The sequence below is a fragment of the Coptis chinensis genome, chromosome 7, assembly GCF_015680905.1.
Source record: "Coptis chinensis isolate HL-2020 chromosome 7, ASM1568090v1, whole genome shotgun sequence".
NCBI lineage: Eukaryota > Viridiplantae > Streptophyta > Magnoliopsida > Ranunculales > Ranunculaceae > Coptis > Coptis chinensis.
The window spans coordinates 53,350,211-53,367,113 of record NC_141462.1 but is presented as its reverse complement, the minus strand read 5'-3'; the positions used below and the strand labels follow the sequence as shown (position 1 = coordinate 53,367,113).

The following is a 16,903-nucleotide window of genomic DNA, read 5'->3' as shown; positions in this document are numbered from 1 at the left end:
GGCCTTCTCCATGATTGTCCACAGGCTTCCCATGTGATCCTTAATGCTTCGAATTGCTCCATTTTACCCCTTTTTCTCTAATATTCTACAAAACTCTCTTTTTCACCTGTAGAATCTTAAAACACAACTTATAAACACTATTAGTCCACTAAGATGGCTAAACAAGAGGCATAATCGAGGGTTAAATAGCACTTTTTGGGCACTTATCACCAGGAGCAGGTGGTAGCGGTCCTACGATGTCAGTTCCCCACTGTGCAAATGGCCATGGGTAGCCAATGGGTGCAGTTCTGTTGTTGGATCATGCATTAGCGGAGCATATCTTTGACATTTTTCACATTTGTGGGCAAAAACTTGTGCATACTTCTGTATATAAGGCCAAAAGTACCCTTGCCTTAGGATCTTGAGAGCTAGTGTTCTGCCCCCAGCATGGTTGCCACAAATTCCTTCATGAACTTCTCGCATAACCTGTTCAGGGAGGTGTGGGGAGAGACATCAGAGATGAGGTCCCAAAAAGGACTTCTTGTACAGATCATCTCTAACGAGGGTGAATCTTTGTATCTTTGCAAGCAAACGCCTTGCTACATTCTTATCCTTAGGGAGTGTGCTATCTTTGAGGTAGGACTTATATGGATCCATCCAACTTGGAGTAATGGCTAGAACAACACAAACTGTGGTAACTGGGATCTGAATACTAGATTTCTGCTAGAACTCTATAGGGATGGAACGTGACTCACTGTTGCCCAACATCGAGGCAACATATGCCAAAGCATCTGCGTGTCAATTTTCGGATCGAGGCAGTTGATAGAACTGAATGTTCTCAAACTTTCCTTGAAGACCACTCACCAGTTCTAGGTATTTGACCATTCGTTCATCCCCTGGCCTCGTACCTTTTCTTTGAGTGTACATATTCACGTGAGATCATTGAAGGCGTAAAGAATGCGCTGGGAATAAAGGCAGATAGAAGAAGTTCGAACAGAGAATGGTCGTCAGTGCTGAGAGTATGCAAAGGGTCGAGTGTTGTGGCTGAAGTCTACAAGGTCTATATTTGTGCGGCTGTAGAGGGAATTTGGAAAGAAAGGAATGGGCGCAGATTCAAGAACAATGAGATATCAGCTACAGTAGTGCTAAGGAGATTACTTAGAGAGACAAAGGCGTACATCCAAACACAAGTGAAAGAAGTCGCAGAATCCACTGAAGCAAGGAATCTATTCCAGTCGTTGGGCTTACAAATAGAGTTCCAAGTGCAAAAGAAGCAAGAGTGCAGCTGGACACCACCGAAACAAGGTATAGCAAAGTTGAATACTGATGGAGCATTGACGGAGACTGGAGCTGGTCATGGGGGGATCATTAGAGATAGTGAGGAAGCGGTGCTGGCAGCTTACTTGGGAAGTGGAGATAAGTAAGCGGTGCTGTTTCAGGAGCTGAAAGCGATAGGAATTGGGCTTGAGGTATGCTATGAGATAGGAATCCAAAAGGTGGAAGTGGAATCAGACTCGACGAAAGTGATGAACATCATCAACAAGATAGCAAAACCACCTTGGACTTGCATGGACAGAGAAGCCCAGATATCAAAGATTGCTGAACATTTTAGTTTTTGTTCCTTCTCGCATGTATTTAGGGAAGTTAACCAGCTGGCAGACTTTCTTGCTGGGCTAAACCCATCTCTATGTAAAGAGTTATCAGTGTTTATTCCTCCTTTAGATAGAGAATTGCAAAATCTAATAGAGGAGGATGCACGAGGTACTATCTATGTAAGATATGGTTAAATAATGCAGGTGAGGGTCAGCCTAACCCTAGCTTATCTTTTTAAAAAAAAAAAAAAAAAAAAAAAAAAAAAACTTGTGAGTCATTAAAAACTGTGATGTGTGTTAGGCCCATGTTGAAGGCCATTGTGAGGACAACAAGTGTCGCCTCATATTTTGCCTCATTGTTAGAGGCGTTCTAACCTAATCGGATGGATTTCTCTAGCCGCATATTGTCAGGAGTAACTAAGACAGCTCCAACTCCTGTGCCTCTATCATTTGAAGATCCATCCACAAACAGCCGCCATCCGGAGCTCGACTCCCATGGGTGTGGATGGGTGTTTGGAGATTCAGGTAGGATGCCATCATCGGAACTGGGGGTGGTTTAGTCATACCACGTGTAGGTCATTAGGAAATCCCCCAAAAATTCTGCTAGTGCCTGACCCTTCTCTGAGATTCTGAGGATGTAAATAATATCATATTCTGACAGTTACACAGACCATTTAGCTAGCCTTCCCGACCTGTTCGGTTGTTCCAGAACTTATCACAATTGATACTCTGTGATCATTCTGATGGTGTTGGACTGGAAGTACGATCGTAATTTCTTTACGACAAAAACAAGTGCTATAGCGACTCTTGTGAGTTTAGGGTACCTTGTTTCCGCTAGTAGGAGCATCAAGCTCAAGAAATAGACAGGTTTTTCAACCTTCTTTTCATCCACACCTATCAATATAGAACTGATGTCGTAGTTAGATGAACAGAGATAAAGACCCATGACTTCTCCCTCAACAGGCTTTAAAAGGATTGGCGGTGCCCCCAGGTATGTTTTAAGTTGATCGAACGCCTTTTGCCATTCTTCCGTCCATGCGAAGGAGGTGTTCTTTTATAGTAACTGAAAGAGGGGTTTGCACTTATCTGAACTCTTGGAGATGAATCTGTTCAGAGCTGCTAACCTGCCTGTATTTTTTTGAACCTCTTTTATGTTTTTAAGTGAGGGCATTTCCATGAGCGCTCGGATCTGATCTAGGTTTGCCTCAATCCCTCTCTTAGTAACTAGGTACCCTAAAAACTTTCCTAATGATACAGCAAAAGCACATTTCGCAGGGTTGAGCTTCATGCGATATTCTCGAAGAACGTCAAATGCACATTGCAAGTCGGAGAGATGATCTCCCCGTTTCAGACTCTTGATCAAGAGATCATCTACATACACCTCCACAATGTCACCTATCAATCCTTCAAACATTTTGTTCACCAAACACTGGTACGTGGCCCCTACACACTACTAAAAGAAGGGCTTTTTGTGTCACTTTTTAAGTGACACAAAAAGTCACTTGTGTCACTTTTGAAACTAATTCTGAAGTGACCTATAAGCCCCCGACACATAAAGTTTTACCAAAAGTGACACAAAAGTCTCACTAAATGTGTCACTTTTTGTTAATAAAAGTGACACTTAAGAATAGCCTCTTGTGTCACTTTTAAGAAAGAGTATCACAGTGCTTGTCAAAAGTGACACTAGTTGTATCCGTTTTGGACTAGAGTGGGACATAATTTCGTCAAAAGTGACACATTAAGTATACTAGTTGTGTCACTTTTAGACCAGAGTGAGACATAAGTACGTCAAAAGTGACACATTAAGTATATTAGTTGTGTCACTTTTGGACTACAGTGAGACATAAGTACGTCAAAAGTGACACATTAAGTATACTAGTTTGCCACATTTGGACCAGAGTGAGACATAAGTACGTCAAAAGTGACACATTAAGTATACTAGTTGTGTCACTTTTGGACCAGAGTGAAAAGTACGTCAAAAGCGACACAAAAGCCCCTTACTTCTTGTGTCACTTTTGAGAATCAACTCCATGTAACTCGTATGAAAAAGAAAGTGATATATAAGAGTGGTCAGTTGTATCACTTTTAATAGATATTATGTCACTTTTTCCAAAAGCGAGACAAATGAAAATAATTTTTTTTAAAACTTTTTCTCATTTTTATATTCGATAGTATTCATTTCTCAACCTGCATCCTATACGTCATAACCAAAATCCCATCAACCTGCTTTATGACAGAAACAACATCCATATACATTTATCAAAATATCACAACCAAAATCACTTTAACCTGCTTTATGATACCGAAATAACATCCACTCGAGAAGAAAGAAACAACATTCAAAACAATTAACTTCTATTGATTTCATCGATCAAACCAAGTATTTATCATCTAATTTGACTCCCAACAAAAGAAGTCATTCCAATATCAAAAGAATCACAATTCAAAAAAAAAAAAAAAAAAAAAACTACATAGCGCCAATACTATCCTAACAATATCTTAACTTGTTGTGCGCACTTCCAACACCAAAAAACCTAACTGCTATCTATTCATCTGTTAATCGATCTATGCACCTGCATCATATCATGAAGTCGTCATTCCACTATGATTAGTATATAAAATTAAAAAGCAAGTGAATCAAGAAGGGTATACTGTACAAGTAAGAAAAAAAAATCGATAAGAAAAGTATATATACATAAAGAAAGGGAAAATATGGAAGTGCATTTACCCAAATTAACTACTCAGATAAATTGTTGGATAAAGTCGATGAATTCAAGACGAAGTTCATCTATTTCAGTGGTGTAACTCTTCTTGCTAAAGAACTCCAATACTTGTTCGACGAAAAATATATTATAAATATTATGAAAATGAATAATGCAGGCAATGAATTGCCTACCTTATTTACACATGCACCAATTTATAAGCTAGTTAAGACTATATGAAAAATAATACTACTTTACAGTCACCTTTTTTTTTAGTAGTGGACAAGGATCCTCTACTAAATCGCGAATAAAGCGCAATACATAATATCCGCATACAATCCCCCCTTTGTTGTTGTGAGCATTATACATAATTAATACTTGCATTAACACATACACAAATTGGAAGATACTTTGTATTGTATTCCAAAGAAACTAAACTTACTGTCACATAGTTCCAATTTTGGATTTTGATTCATATTTCTCTTTCCTTTGGATATATTTGATGTCCTGATCGCACTGAAAATGCATTTGTTTCATTCTTATTATTTTCCAGATAGAATCAAATTTACAATGAAAAATACAATAAATAAAGACTAAACTCACGTGTTTACTAATAATTTAAAAGCTAGATCCGGCGGCTCTCGAAAATCTTTTAAAGAGTCTAACCAATAAACTTCCATTGATGGTATGTCAAGAACCATTAACACCCAATACACCCTACATGACCAGTTATGTGCATACAAATCCAATTAAGTACTTTTAATTATATAACCAATCAGAAAAAAATAAATAAAAATAAAAATAAAATAATTTTAATTATATGAGAATAATGTATATGTACTGCAAATGTATAAGCATAGTTACCTTGTGTTGAAAGGAATTAAAAGCATGCGATCAATATGTTTTTTAGCCAACTTCTGAATATATCAGGCCTTCTCATCATCCTTTGTATAAACAGTAAAACTTTCTGGATTACCAAATGCATCCTTTGCTTGAGCAATTCCAAAATGGGACAATGACATGGACATTTTGCAGCTTGGTTCACTTCTACAGAGAATAGAAAGGTATGCCACAAAAATATAAAAGATAAAGGAAAATAAGAGATTGAAAGTGACATAACTTACCTTTAAGGCCAGCTGGCGACCATCCATCACAGCCTTCTCAAGTGGATCCTTTGCTTCTTAATAAAAAATAACTTACTGTCAGCCGAACTAATTTCTACAAGATTAGCTAAACAACAAATCTTTTTTTTCCCCTGATACTTAGCTGAATAGCATAAGTAACGATAATAATCTAAAATCATACAAGTTATAAAATCAGAGTTAGCTTTGAAGTATTGACTATAATGAGCAAGTTTGTAATATTCCAAAGGAGTCCATTTGACCAATTAGGGAACAAAAGTTCATGATAAACATATGTACCTACACAACCTGTTGGATTGTGATGCATCTTAAAGAAAGTAAATTCATTAACATATTTCATATGTATGTCTCATTGGAATTTATAAAACAGATAATATTTTACAGATGCAAATGTGGCAGTAAGTTATCACATCTTCATTTGTGAGATTAGGAAATTTATAAATACAAACAACTAAGAGATTTATCTGGACAATAAACTACAAACTCTCAAAAGAGTGAAAATCAGAACAATTACCTTCCAATATGCTTTTGCTCTTTACGAAAGCGACCAAGAGTTCTTCAAGAATTTCGGAAGTATCCCCTGATTTTGCACATTCAGAGCACCACATTCAGACCTTCATCCAATGGATGTCTCATGCTACAATTGAAAAAAAACATCAATAACAGAACTTACCTTCTGAAGATTCGATTTGACAAATGTTTCACTAGATGGAGTTTTGTTTACACATTTTGGCGGCAAATTGAATTTACGCACATCCTCAGGTGTTACCTTAAGAGAGACCACAAGCAAAAGAGCTTCAGACATTATGATCTTCAAATTGAAAATGACAAGAGTCAATTATTAAATCTAAACAATATGACCATTTGGCACTGAGGCAGTGAGCAATAAGGACAAATGGAAGAAATAAGACTTACCAGATTGCAATAACATAGATTATAGGCCATCATAATGGACGGATATAAAGATGTGAAGTCCAAAGTTGTAATAGGCTTCTCATAGAATCCTGTCTTGGCCTCCAAGACCTATATTATGAATAATTCAATGGGTCAAAGTTCATTTATTCTTTTAGCCAACTCGTCAGCTAATTTAATTAAAGTCTGTGACTTTATGAAAGTTCATAAAAGAGTGAGATTTCTATAAGATACAATACTACACAACCCTTAGATCATGTTCATAAAGTCACAACTTACTTAAACGATGCCCTATGAGCCCTATAAAAAAACTACCATGTACTGAAAACAATAACATGGACAAAATAAACTTATAGTTGCACCTTCAAATGTGTTGTCTCCAAATCCCCTTTTTTGACACTAGGGATAACAAGATTCTTCTGCTTAGCTTTCCTCAAGAGTTGGGAAAGAACCTAAAAGCAAAATTTTAGAGTCAGAAGATCAATGAGCTTGACTCATCATCATATTTCCTAGTTTAATCCAGTTAAGCAACCCAACACACTTACCTTAATGCTTTGACCTCTTGAAAGCAAGAAAGAAATTGGGACACCCGTGACACGAGCCATCTCCACATATAAACATCAATTTGTCCAAAAGCCTTTGTGGAAGGTAAGCATCCTGTAAATCAAGTAAAAATGATGGTATTTTAAGATGTCATTATATGATTGTTCATCATAAAAGAAGAGAGTTTCCATCATTATATACAGGTTACTTTAAATTATTAAAAGACAACAAGCTTCATTAATAATTGAATTCTAAGAAGGCAGTGAAACCCTAAAGAAAAACAGATTAAAGCGGAAAACTGAGTGAGAAAGGAAGATAAATGCAAGAAAAACAATCTTGAGAGTACCTATGAAAATCAATTAGAATAAAAGGAGATAATCTTCACAGCACGTGAATAAATGTGCCTATGTTCCAAACATTAATGACAAGAAGCAAATTTGATGTTACATGTAATTTCGTTCACAATCATATCCAAGGAGGCAAAATCGATGAACATTTTGTAGATTTGAAGGTCTTGAAAGCAAGATAAAAGAGCTTTCAATAAAAAGGACGAAATAGTGAATGAAGCTCTTGTCCGGAACTGAGTTTCAGAACTGAAGGAAAGAGGGGAACATGGTATGTGAAAATGTATGTGATTCTATGAGCCAGCTAGAAAGGGAACTGGAACGGAGAGCGAGAGATGGACGAGAGACATTTGGGTGGGGAGGCGTCGTGGTGTTAGAACGCCCGGTGAGAATTAGTTGGGAGGAAGAACGGTGAGGTCTCTTCAGTGTTGTTTTTGCGAGACTGAGTTTTTCTTTTTTTTTATTCTATTTTTTTTCTTTTTTAACGCTAAGTGTTCTTTTGCTTTTAGGTTTAGTAAGTTAATTCTTTTTGGCCCAAATCACGACTTTCAATTTCATGGGGCATAAGCAATTACTAGTGTCGCTTATTTATTTTGATAATTTGTTAATTTTGTTTTCGATTTTTTTACACCCAGAAGTGACACAACAAGGCAAACCACTAGTGTCATGTTCAAATAATGGGACACAAAAAATAAAATTACTTGTGTCACTTTTCCTAGAAGCAACGCATCAGCCCTCATTCCATAAAAAAGTGACACATCAAAACTCTGTGTGTCACTTTTTTCTAGCAAGTGACATGAGACAAAAAAAATAAGTGACACAAAAAGCCCTTATTTTAGTAGTGACATTTTTTAGTCCGAACGGCATGACCTGATAACAGTACAGGTCATCCTCGGTTGTAAAACTTGCATGTTTGTGGTCTTCCTCATGCAATGGGATCTGGTTGTATCCAGATGATTCATCTGTGAAAGATAAAAGTTCATGTCCAGCCGTCGCATCCACCAACTTGTTAATTCGTGGCAGAGGGTAGCTATCTTCCGGACATGCACGGTTCAAATCTGTGAAGTCAATACAGATTCTCTATGACCCATTCTTCTTTCTTACTGGGATAATATTAGAAATCCAGGTGGGGAAATTGATTTCTCTGACAAAATTAGCTGCCTTTAGTTTTTCAACTTCAGCTTTTACTGCTTTGGATCTCTCAGCACCTATCCTTCTTGGTTTCTGCTTGACTACTACATTGAGCTAGTGGCATGCCACGTGGGGGTCAATTCCTGGCATTTCTTCGAATGACCAAGCAAACACATCTCTATGCTCTCAGAGGAACTGTATCAGAGCCTGGCGCTCTTCAGAACTCAACAAGGTGCTGATGAAAGTGGTTTTTGGGGAGCTACCTCCTACAATTTCCACTTCCTCTAACGGCTCCAGTGAGGGGGGATCCTCCCTCTCTCATGGGACCAGGTCCAGAAAAGGTGGATCCAACTGTAATTGCTATTTACCAGGTCACCCCACCTCCATTAGTTCAAAAGGGAGTGGGGACTACTTCGTCGCCAGCGCGTAGCATGCTTTGGCAGCCACCTGATCCCCTCTGATTGTCTCAATTGTCCTGTTATGCGGGAACTTCAGACATTGGTGATAGGTGCTAGGAACAGCTCGGAGTTTGTATAGCCAGGTCCTGCCCAAGATCATATGATAGGGTGTGTTTTACCACAACAAAGTTTACGATGAGAGTTACCAGACCAGTAGCTACAGGTAGTTGGATCTCCATAACTATAAGAGCTTTGTCCCCACTGAATCCATTAGGTTGGAGTTGATGGTAACCATTTTAGAATCAGGGATCTGCAGCTTCTTGAATGCGTCGTAGTATATCACATCTGCTGAGTTGCCTGGATCAACCAATATGCGATGCAAATCATAATCTCTAAAAGGAAGTTTCAGAACAAGCGCATCCTCATAGGGGCTCTGGATGCTACAACAGTTAGCCTCAGTGAAGAGGATGAGCGAATCTTTGTGAGGTACCGCGTTAACCTGAGCTCCTGTAGTCAGCTCGCTGTTCATGATCCTCATATGTTTGGCGATGCACATTTGATATCGCGCACCCTTTTCAGTGATCTGTCCACTTCGTTTGCTTGCTTTTCCAAAAATCATATTTATTTGGAGTAGGCCATTGAGTGGTCCAATACCTGGGGGATCCTGAACTGATGTGCTGATCTCCTCAGGCTGTACTGCGTTCGCCTATTCATGTGCCACAAACTATTTCAAATACCCCCTTTCAATCAGATCCTGTAGTTCATTTTTCAGGGTCCTGTAGGCTCTAGTGCTGTAACCTTTACTCTTATGGAATTTGCAGTAGGTCCTTTGGTCTCTGGTACCAAAGGAGCCTGGCTTTAGCGGAGTTGGCCATTTGAGATAACTCTGATTTTTTATTGAGTCCAGAACTTCATTTGGCATTTTGTTCAGAGGGGTGAAGTTTCTGTCCATTGAGGGAAGAGCTTCCTAAGTCCCTCCACACGTGGCTTCTTCTGTGGTTTTCCATCTGCACTACTGGTTACATTTTGGTATTGCCCTTTGGGCATTCGTCCCTTTGATGGGGATTCGGCCCTTTGGCGACCACGATTACGGTCTCTCTTAGATTTTTGATGGGAAGAATTTCCATTCCCTTCTCGAGGAACCCCAGGAACTGTCCGACTAGTCTTCTTCGCTTCTTGACGTCTGTTCAGGACATCCTCTTTCAACCCCGCATGAGTTTCAACCCTGTCAAGGAGCAAGGCCCAAAATATCGAATTCGGTGAATATTTTGGTGTACCAAAAAACCGATATATATCGGATATATCGAAAATATCGGAAATATCTCTTTTTTTGTTGACCAGTCAAAATTTTGTTTTGTATGTCGATATATCAGAAATATCGTCGATTATATCGGAAATATCATCAATATATCGGTCAAAGTCAACAATATTTGGTCAAAGTCAACAATATCAGTCAAAGTCAACAATTTATATCAGATATATCATATATATCGGTTGATATATATCGTTATATAAAAAATTCTGATATATATTGGGAAAAAAAGGATTTAATATTCGGTGGATATATATCGAATATATCCATGTCAGTGTACCAAAAAAACGATATATATTGGCGATATATCAAATATATCGGTGATATTTTGGGCCTTGCCAAGGAGTTCCTCTAAATTGTAGGGTGGTTTCCTGGAGAGAGATCCGAATAAGGCGTTGTTTTCATCAAATCCTTGTTTGAAAGCTATTATAGCAGTCTGTTCATCACAAGACTCTATTTGGATTGAGATTTCCATGAACCGTTGCATGTAGGATCTCAATGCCTCTCCATCCTTTTTCTTAATGTTGAACAATGCATCAATCCGTTTTGGCTGATGCTTGTTGCATGAGTACCTGTCTACGAAGGTCATAAATAGTTCTTCTTAGGACCTGATCTGACGCTCAGGTAATCTGTGGTACCACTGGAGCGTAGATCCAGACAGGGAGGCTTTGAACTCCTGACACATGACATGGTCATATTTCTCATATTGTCCTATAGTGGCACGATACCTGAATATGTGATCCACCAAATCTAACTTGCCACTAAAGACACTGAACTCTGATTGTCTGTAACCACGGGGATATGGCTTCCTCATCACCCGGGATACAAACGGAGATCTGCCTACCCCCATTATGGCGGATTGAACAAGGGAGTCTTGCATTTTTCTCCCCTTGCCTGTCATCCGATGCATCTGACGGATCAGGTCATTCTTCTCAGTTTCCCATGCACTTTCTTTGGTAGAAAGTTTCATGTTCTGAGCTCTTTTACGGTGTCGAGGGTCGACATCACGATCCTGGTCAATGGACTCCGATTCTAAGGCTGTTCCTGAGTCCTCATCTGAATTGTTGTATTCTGACTCAGATGGCTTACTTTGTACTTGATCCCTATGCCTTGGGTTCCTAACACGACCACCTTTAGGAAGGTCGTCATCATCGAGATCGATGAGTGGCTCCTTCCCTGTGTCAGACTGATATAAGTGCCTTAGCAGCTGTAATTCTCGCTCAAGGTTGCTTCTTTGTTGTTCCAGAGCCTGCACTGCCTGACTCGCCTGAATAGACTCTGGGTTGGTGAGGATAACATTCTCACCATTTTGACGTTCCTTCTGAGTGTTATTTCTGGGACCTGCTCTGGGAACAACTAGTCTATCGGGGCTGGTCACAAGTCCTTGGGGGGGATCATTTGCATCTTGGTGACCGACATTCTCACCCTCTTCAGGCATCTCATGTTATTCTTCTCTAATGGTGACGCTGTGCGTGGTAGCGCCACCTTTTGCTTTATTTGCTCCTGCCATCACAACAATAAGAGTTTTTAGACTAAATCAATCATTTAAAATGAATATTTACTTGTTTTCGTCTCCATAGACGGCACCAAAAGATGTAGGGGAAATTCCGAGTATCCCCTGATCTTCCTCCGTGCCTTGTGATCTTAAAGCCTCTACTGAATAGAGAAGGGATGAGATAATGGTGAGTTCAGGGTTGAACCGTCTGACAGCTGCCTACGTATCTCTTTTGTTCTTAAGGAGAATCAAACCCTATTTTGCCTAGTTCCTAAGAGCGAATCTCTATGGTTTATATAGAAAAGGCTATGAGAGTCTTAGGGTTAGGGTTGTCCTCACTACTTGTGAGTTCCCTTCCATCTTTGGACTCTGCCTTCCTATTAGGATTCCTCTTCTTATGAAAGTATGAATCTAGACCATATCTTATGAGAGGTATGTTTCCTTGTTGATCATAATGTCCCATCATGTATGGGAAGATTATATCTAAAAGGTAACTCCTAAGATATGTCATCACGATTCCTTCCTTATCATCAAAGATCGACATCTTCAATTTCCTTCTATTCATAAACTGTTTATATCAGTTCCTAATGACTTGGAGAGCTGTCATACTCAGAGGCGGTCAGCCACGTGCCTAGCACATGTCTACTAAACACTCATGCTAAGTACGAGATCACTTATTCACAGAACTGATTTGATGGTCCTCGTCTCATTCTGGACATCTATAGTCTTAGGTTATTTCCCATACACGTGTCATCTGTTCAGTGATGGAAAATCCCCCCTACACCTATGTTAAAGAGGAATTGACAGAGGAACCAATTGAGTTATCTAACAGAGTTAATTCTTAGGGTTCTAAGTTCTAAGAAGCAGACGTTGAGTAGTTGGGTTTCTTTTCGTACTATGTTAAGTAATATGTTAAGTGAGAAATACAAATCGAAATCCAGTTATAAATATATGGAATTTTGGTCCAAACGACCAAGTGAGGTCACAGAGAAGTATTATAAATGATCTCTTCAGACCGCTCATCAGCCCTTTAAACGACCACATAAGATTGTTTAGGTCTATATCTCAGCGACCTCTTTAGACCGCTCATCAGCCCTCTAAACGACACCATATTGTTTAAGTCTATATCCCAGTGATTTGCAGAGGTCGTTAAGGCTAATTTCGTCTGTAAACGATATTTGGGCATCGTTTTGGACGGTTTTGTGCGACTTGGGTGGGTCGTCTGGACCAAAATCTAATCAAATTTTTTATTTGAATTTAGTTCATTTTATATCCAAACCAAATTCATATACGCACATACCCAACCAAATTCAAACTCAAATTCATTTGATATCCAACGGAACCTTAATCAAACTTCAAACCAAGATCATTTCATATGCAAACCAAGTTCATGTCATATCCAACCAAATTCAAATTAAAATTCACGTTCAAATTTCAAATGTCAAATTCAACGTGAAATTCAAACATAAAATTCAAACACACATAACCAAAATCCAAGTTCATATACATAACTTCCCGGCTTCATACATAAATGATTCTAACTTCAAATTCCAAATTCAAACCCTACTATACATAACTTCAAATTCGAAATTCATATACATAACTTCAAATTCAAACACAAATGATTCTAACTTCAAATTTTAAATTCAACTTCTTCACCATCTCTATCTTCGTTGTCTTCATCACCATCTCTATCTTCATCGTCGTCATTATCTCTATGATCGTCCACACCCTCAATCTCCTCATCAATACCTGTCAAGTAAGAAAGTGATGACAAATGTCAATTTTACAGTAAACTCCAAACAAGAAAATTTAGTATACTAGGAATGAATGAAAACGGAAATCACTTTACTTACTTATCCCCTTCTTCCTATTTGGATTTTGTAGACAATTTCGTTTGTCGTGATTAACACCAACCTGGTTACAACTAGTACATCTCGTGCTTGTCTTCCCTTTGGTAGCTTTTGCAATGCCTTTCTCCAAACCTCCTTTTATTCTAGTACTACTTTTGTAAACCTTCACTTCCTTTTTCCTTCCTTTAGTTTGTGAGATGTTGGGAGTCATAAGTAAAACTTGTGAGGCATCAATTGCAGGTTGTGAGTTTTCATTGACAATGCATGAATCAACAACTGAAATCTTGGTCCCATCGTTAGTCTTCTTTATTTCCTTGAGCTCCAGTGATAGTGCTTGTAATATTTTCAACATCAATTGGTAAGTCTCATCTGATTCAGCCATTTCATGGACTAATTGATTGACAACCATATGAAGTTGGGTAGTTCTCAGTGCCTCAGAACTCTCATGGCCACTTACTAGTCCACCGTCATACTCAGCTCTATATTTGTTAGCCTTTTTCATCCATCTTTTTAGAATAAAGTGATCGGGTATCTCTATATCACGACACTGAAAAACCTTTACAAGGTGTCCACAGGGTATCCCTAGGAACTCGAAAAGTTTGCATTCACAGTTACCTTGTTTTGTGGCTGAGTTGAACTTCACCTTCCACTCACGCTGATCACCTTCCACTCGAGAGTTGTAAGTGTAGGTCAGGTAGCCATCACTACCCTTTTCATCATCATCCAAGACATACTCAGCTAGAGCTTTCTCACATTCATTCTTGAACCTATCATACGCATTCCTCGTATACACTTTTGATGCAATCTTCAAAAGAAAGGCATTACTATCGATGATGCGATCCGAGTGTTCTGTAGTATAATCCTATCTTTTTTATCTTTGAAGAATTCTACTCAAACACCTATCATTCTTTAACACAAACTCTCTAAGAGTTGTAGTTGAACGGAAAAAATTCTTGTAAAAAGAATTCATGCCTTGGGAACGCCCGGTAGTATTAGTGCCAGCATAGAAAGTATCCAAGTGATAAATCAGTGCCCATTTTTCTCGAATCTCATATAGTCCTATGAGCCATTCAATCTCCACCAACTCATATGTAGACATCAATTCCTTCCACTTCGTTTCAAAAGCACTAGGAATATAAGTTTCCCGAATACACATTTTGATAGCTTTTTTGAAAGATGACCTCTTGAAATAAACATGTGGAAGTTTTTTAGGGAATTTCTTCAAAATGTGCCATAGGCAAAATCTATGTCATGTATTTGGGAAAACCTTTGCAACTGCCGCCGTCATAGCTTTGTCTTGATCTGTGATGATTAAAGATGGGGCATTCCCGCCCATGGCTGCAAGCCAAGTCTGAAAAACCCACTCAAGAGATTCTTCTATCTCATCCAAAAGGAGTGCACAACAAAACTAGATTGACTGCATATGGTGGTTTACTCGTGTAAATGGTGCAAATGGCATTTCATATACATTCTTGCGATATGTGGTGTCAAAGAAAAGAACATCACCAAAATACTGAAACTGCATACGTGAACGACCATCTACCCAGAAAAAATTTATTGCCCGTGCTTTGCTATCCATCTGTATTGCGTAGAAGAAATTAGGGTCTTTTATACTCTTCTTCTTTAATAAAATTAGCATTGTGGTTGCATCACCTTTGACAGGTTTCTTACACTCCTTCGACGGACCTAAGTGGTTCCAACAATCTCTGTAAAAAAAAACCATTTTGTGGTCCGTCAAGTATATCAGTAACTTTATTCACAGGTATGCCTTCATCACGGAACGAGTCAATCAACATCTTAGCTGCAATAGGCAAATTTTTGCAAATAGGCATGCACATCCTTTTTGCCGGACTAACAAGGTTGTGATTGTGCTCACCAACATATTTCACCACTTTCCATAATCCACTGACTTGTTTTGTCACTCTCATTGTTGCTAAACACCCACATTTCACCGTATTCGTGTTTCTCCTCTTGTTTATTACTTCTTTCTCGGACCCCTCATCTGTTCTTTTTTTCACTCATTCTATGTAAGTCCCAAAATGCTCGCAAGTCATTTGACAAGTACTCACTTCGTCTGAATGTGGAATTCTTTTTTGGGTACTTCGAGTAACAACACTAAATCCCAATGCTTTTCCGTAGTCTATATAAAACTGTTTTGCACCTTCCAGACTTGTAAAATTCATCCCAAAATACGGAATCTATTCGCTATCAACTATGTCTATGTTGTCTCGAGTTGGACGAGAAGACGAAGCGGCCTCATTTTCATTTTTCTCAGATACTCAAGTATGAAATAAGATGTCATCAATTGATTTTACATAGAACACAATAGATAATTAGTTGAAAGCTAGAGAAGGGAAAAAAAATAATCATCTTTGAGATTTTCATCTGCTAATTCAAAACAAGTTGAATATATAAGTTGAAAACCCCTAACATCAAAACAAGTTTGGAATCAACATCAAATAATTTCAAAATAAAACTTGGCAATATAAGTAGTGTGCAAACTGTAGGAACCGTTATGGTTTCACCGAATGATTTACGAATTGCGAAACACCATGCACAGTGGCATAAAGGTGTTCACGATTTGGTTTAGGAATTCATACATTTTAATCAGCTGTGATAACTCTGAGAATCCAAGCTCTATGAAATCAACAACCTCTTGATCTTCTGTTGTATTCCTATCCTTAGAATGGACGTTGTGTGGGCAACGATCTACCAACCCTTTCTTTCTCTCTTTCCTTGCCTCTCTTTTCCAATCAATGAATAGTGAATTTCGACCAAGAAGAAAGGTTTCTATTTATAGGCTACAACAGGGACCATGAGGGGAAATTAGGGTTGGGCCTCCTGATGGGCTTGGGCTTCCCATGTTTGCCCAGAACACACGGCCCAAGTCTATCAACAAATGGCTTATTCCACTAAAGGCCATTGTTGCACTACCGCCCTAATCCCAAATTACGTGTTACGTTTATGGGCTCCATATTATATGCTCGTTGATCTCCCTGTGTTTAAGATATCGAATGCCCGTTGATTAAGTTAAGTTACTGACAACTATATTAATCAACTTTTTATGTCCTTGAGTAGTACCACTCAACCTCATTGTCATGTCGGATTAAATCCACCTGCAGGGTTTACATGACAATCCTTATGAGCTCCTCAAGGGGACATCATCAGCCTAACTTCCTGCGGGTCACGGATTCCTTCTATAATCAATAGTACACCTTAAATACAATTTCATTACCCAATCCATCGAGTTTGTTGATTCACTAATGAATCTCACTCATGGATGATTTAAAGCAATGTACAATGCACGTAAATGCCCGTTATTATATCCGGATTAAGATGACAAGCATCCATAATAACAGAGGTGTTTGTTCTCTTATATAGTCAGTATAAAGAGAAACAACCTCACTTGGTCCTGTTCAATACACACAAAGTGTACTAGTGTAATCCTGTAGTCAAGGTAGACTAATACCAGATTATACCATAACCGTACCAATGGTTTG

General features: G+C 38.6%; 1 protein-coding gene across 1 annotated transcript; it reads right to left on the bottom strand.

The window, feature by feature from the left end:
- Window positions 1-13,183: 13,183 nt before the first annotated feature.
- Window positions 13,184-14,982, bottom strand: LOC147487938 (protein FAR1-RELATED SEQUENCE 9-like). The gene is made up of 4 exons (XM_086574208.1): window positions 14,839-14,982; window positions 14,671-14,754; window positions 13,407-14,208; window positions 13,184-13,302 (listed from the first exon to the last, which is right to left on the bottom strand). The coding sequence occupies exons 1-4, from the start codon at window positions 14,980-14,982 to the stop codon at window positions 13,184-13,186; spliced, it is 1,149 nt and encodes a 382-aa protein (XP_086430334.1).
- Window positions 14,983-16,903: the final 1,921 nt, after the last annotated feature.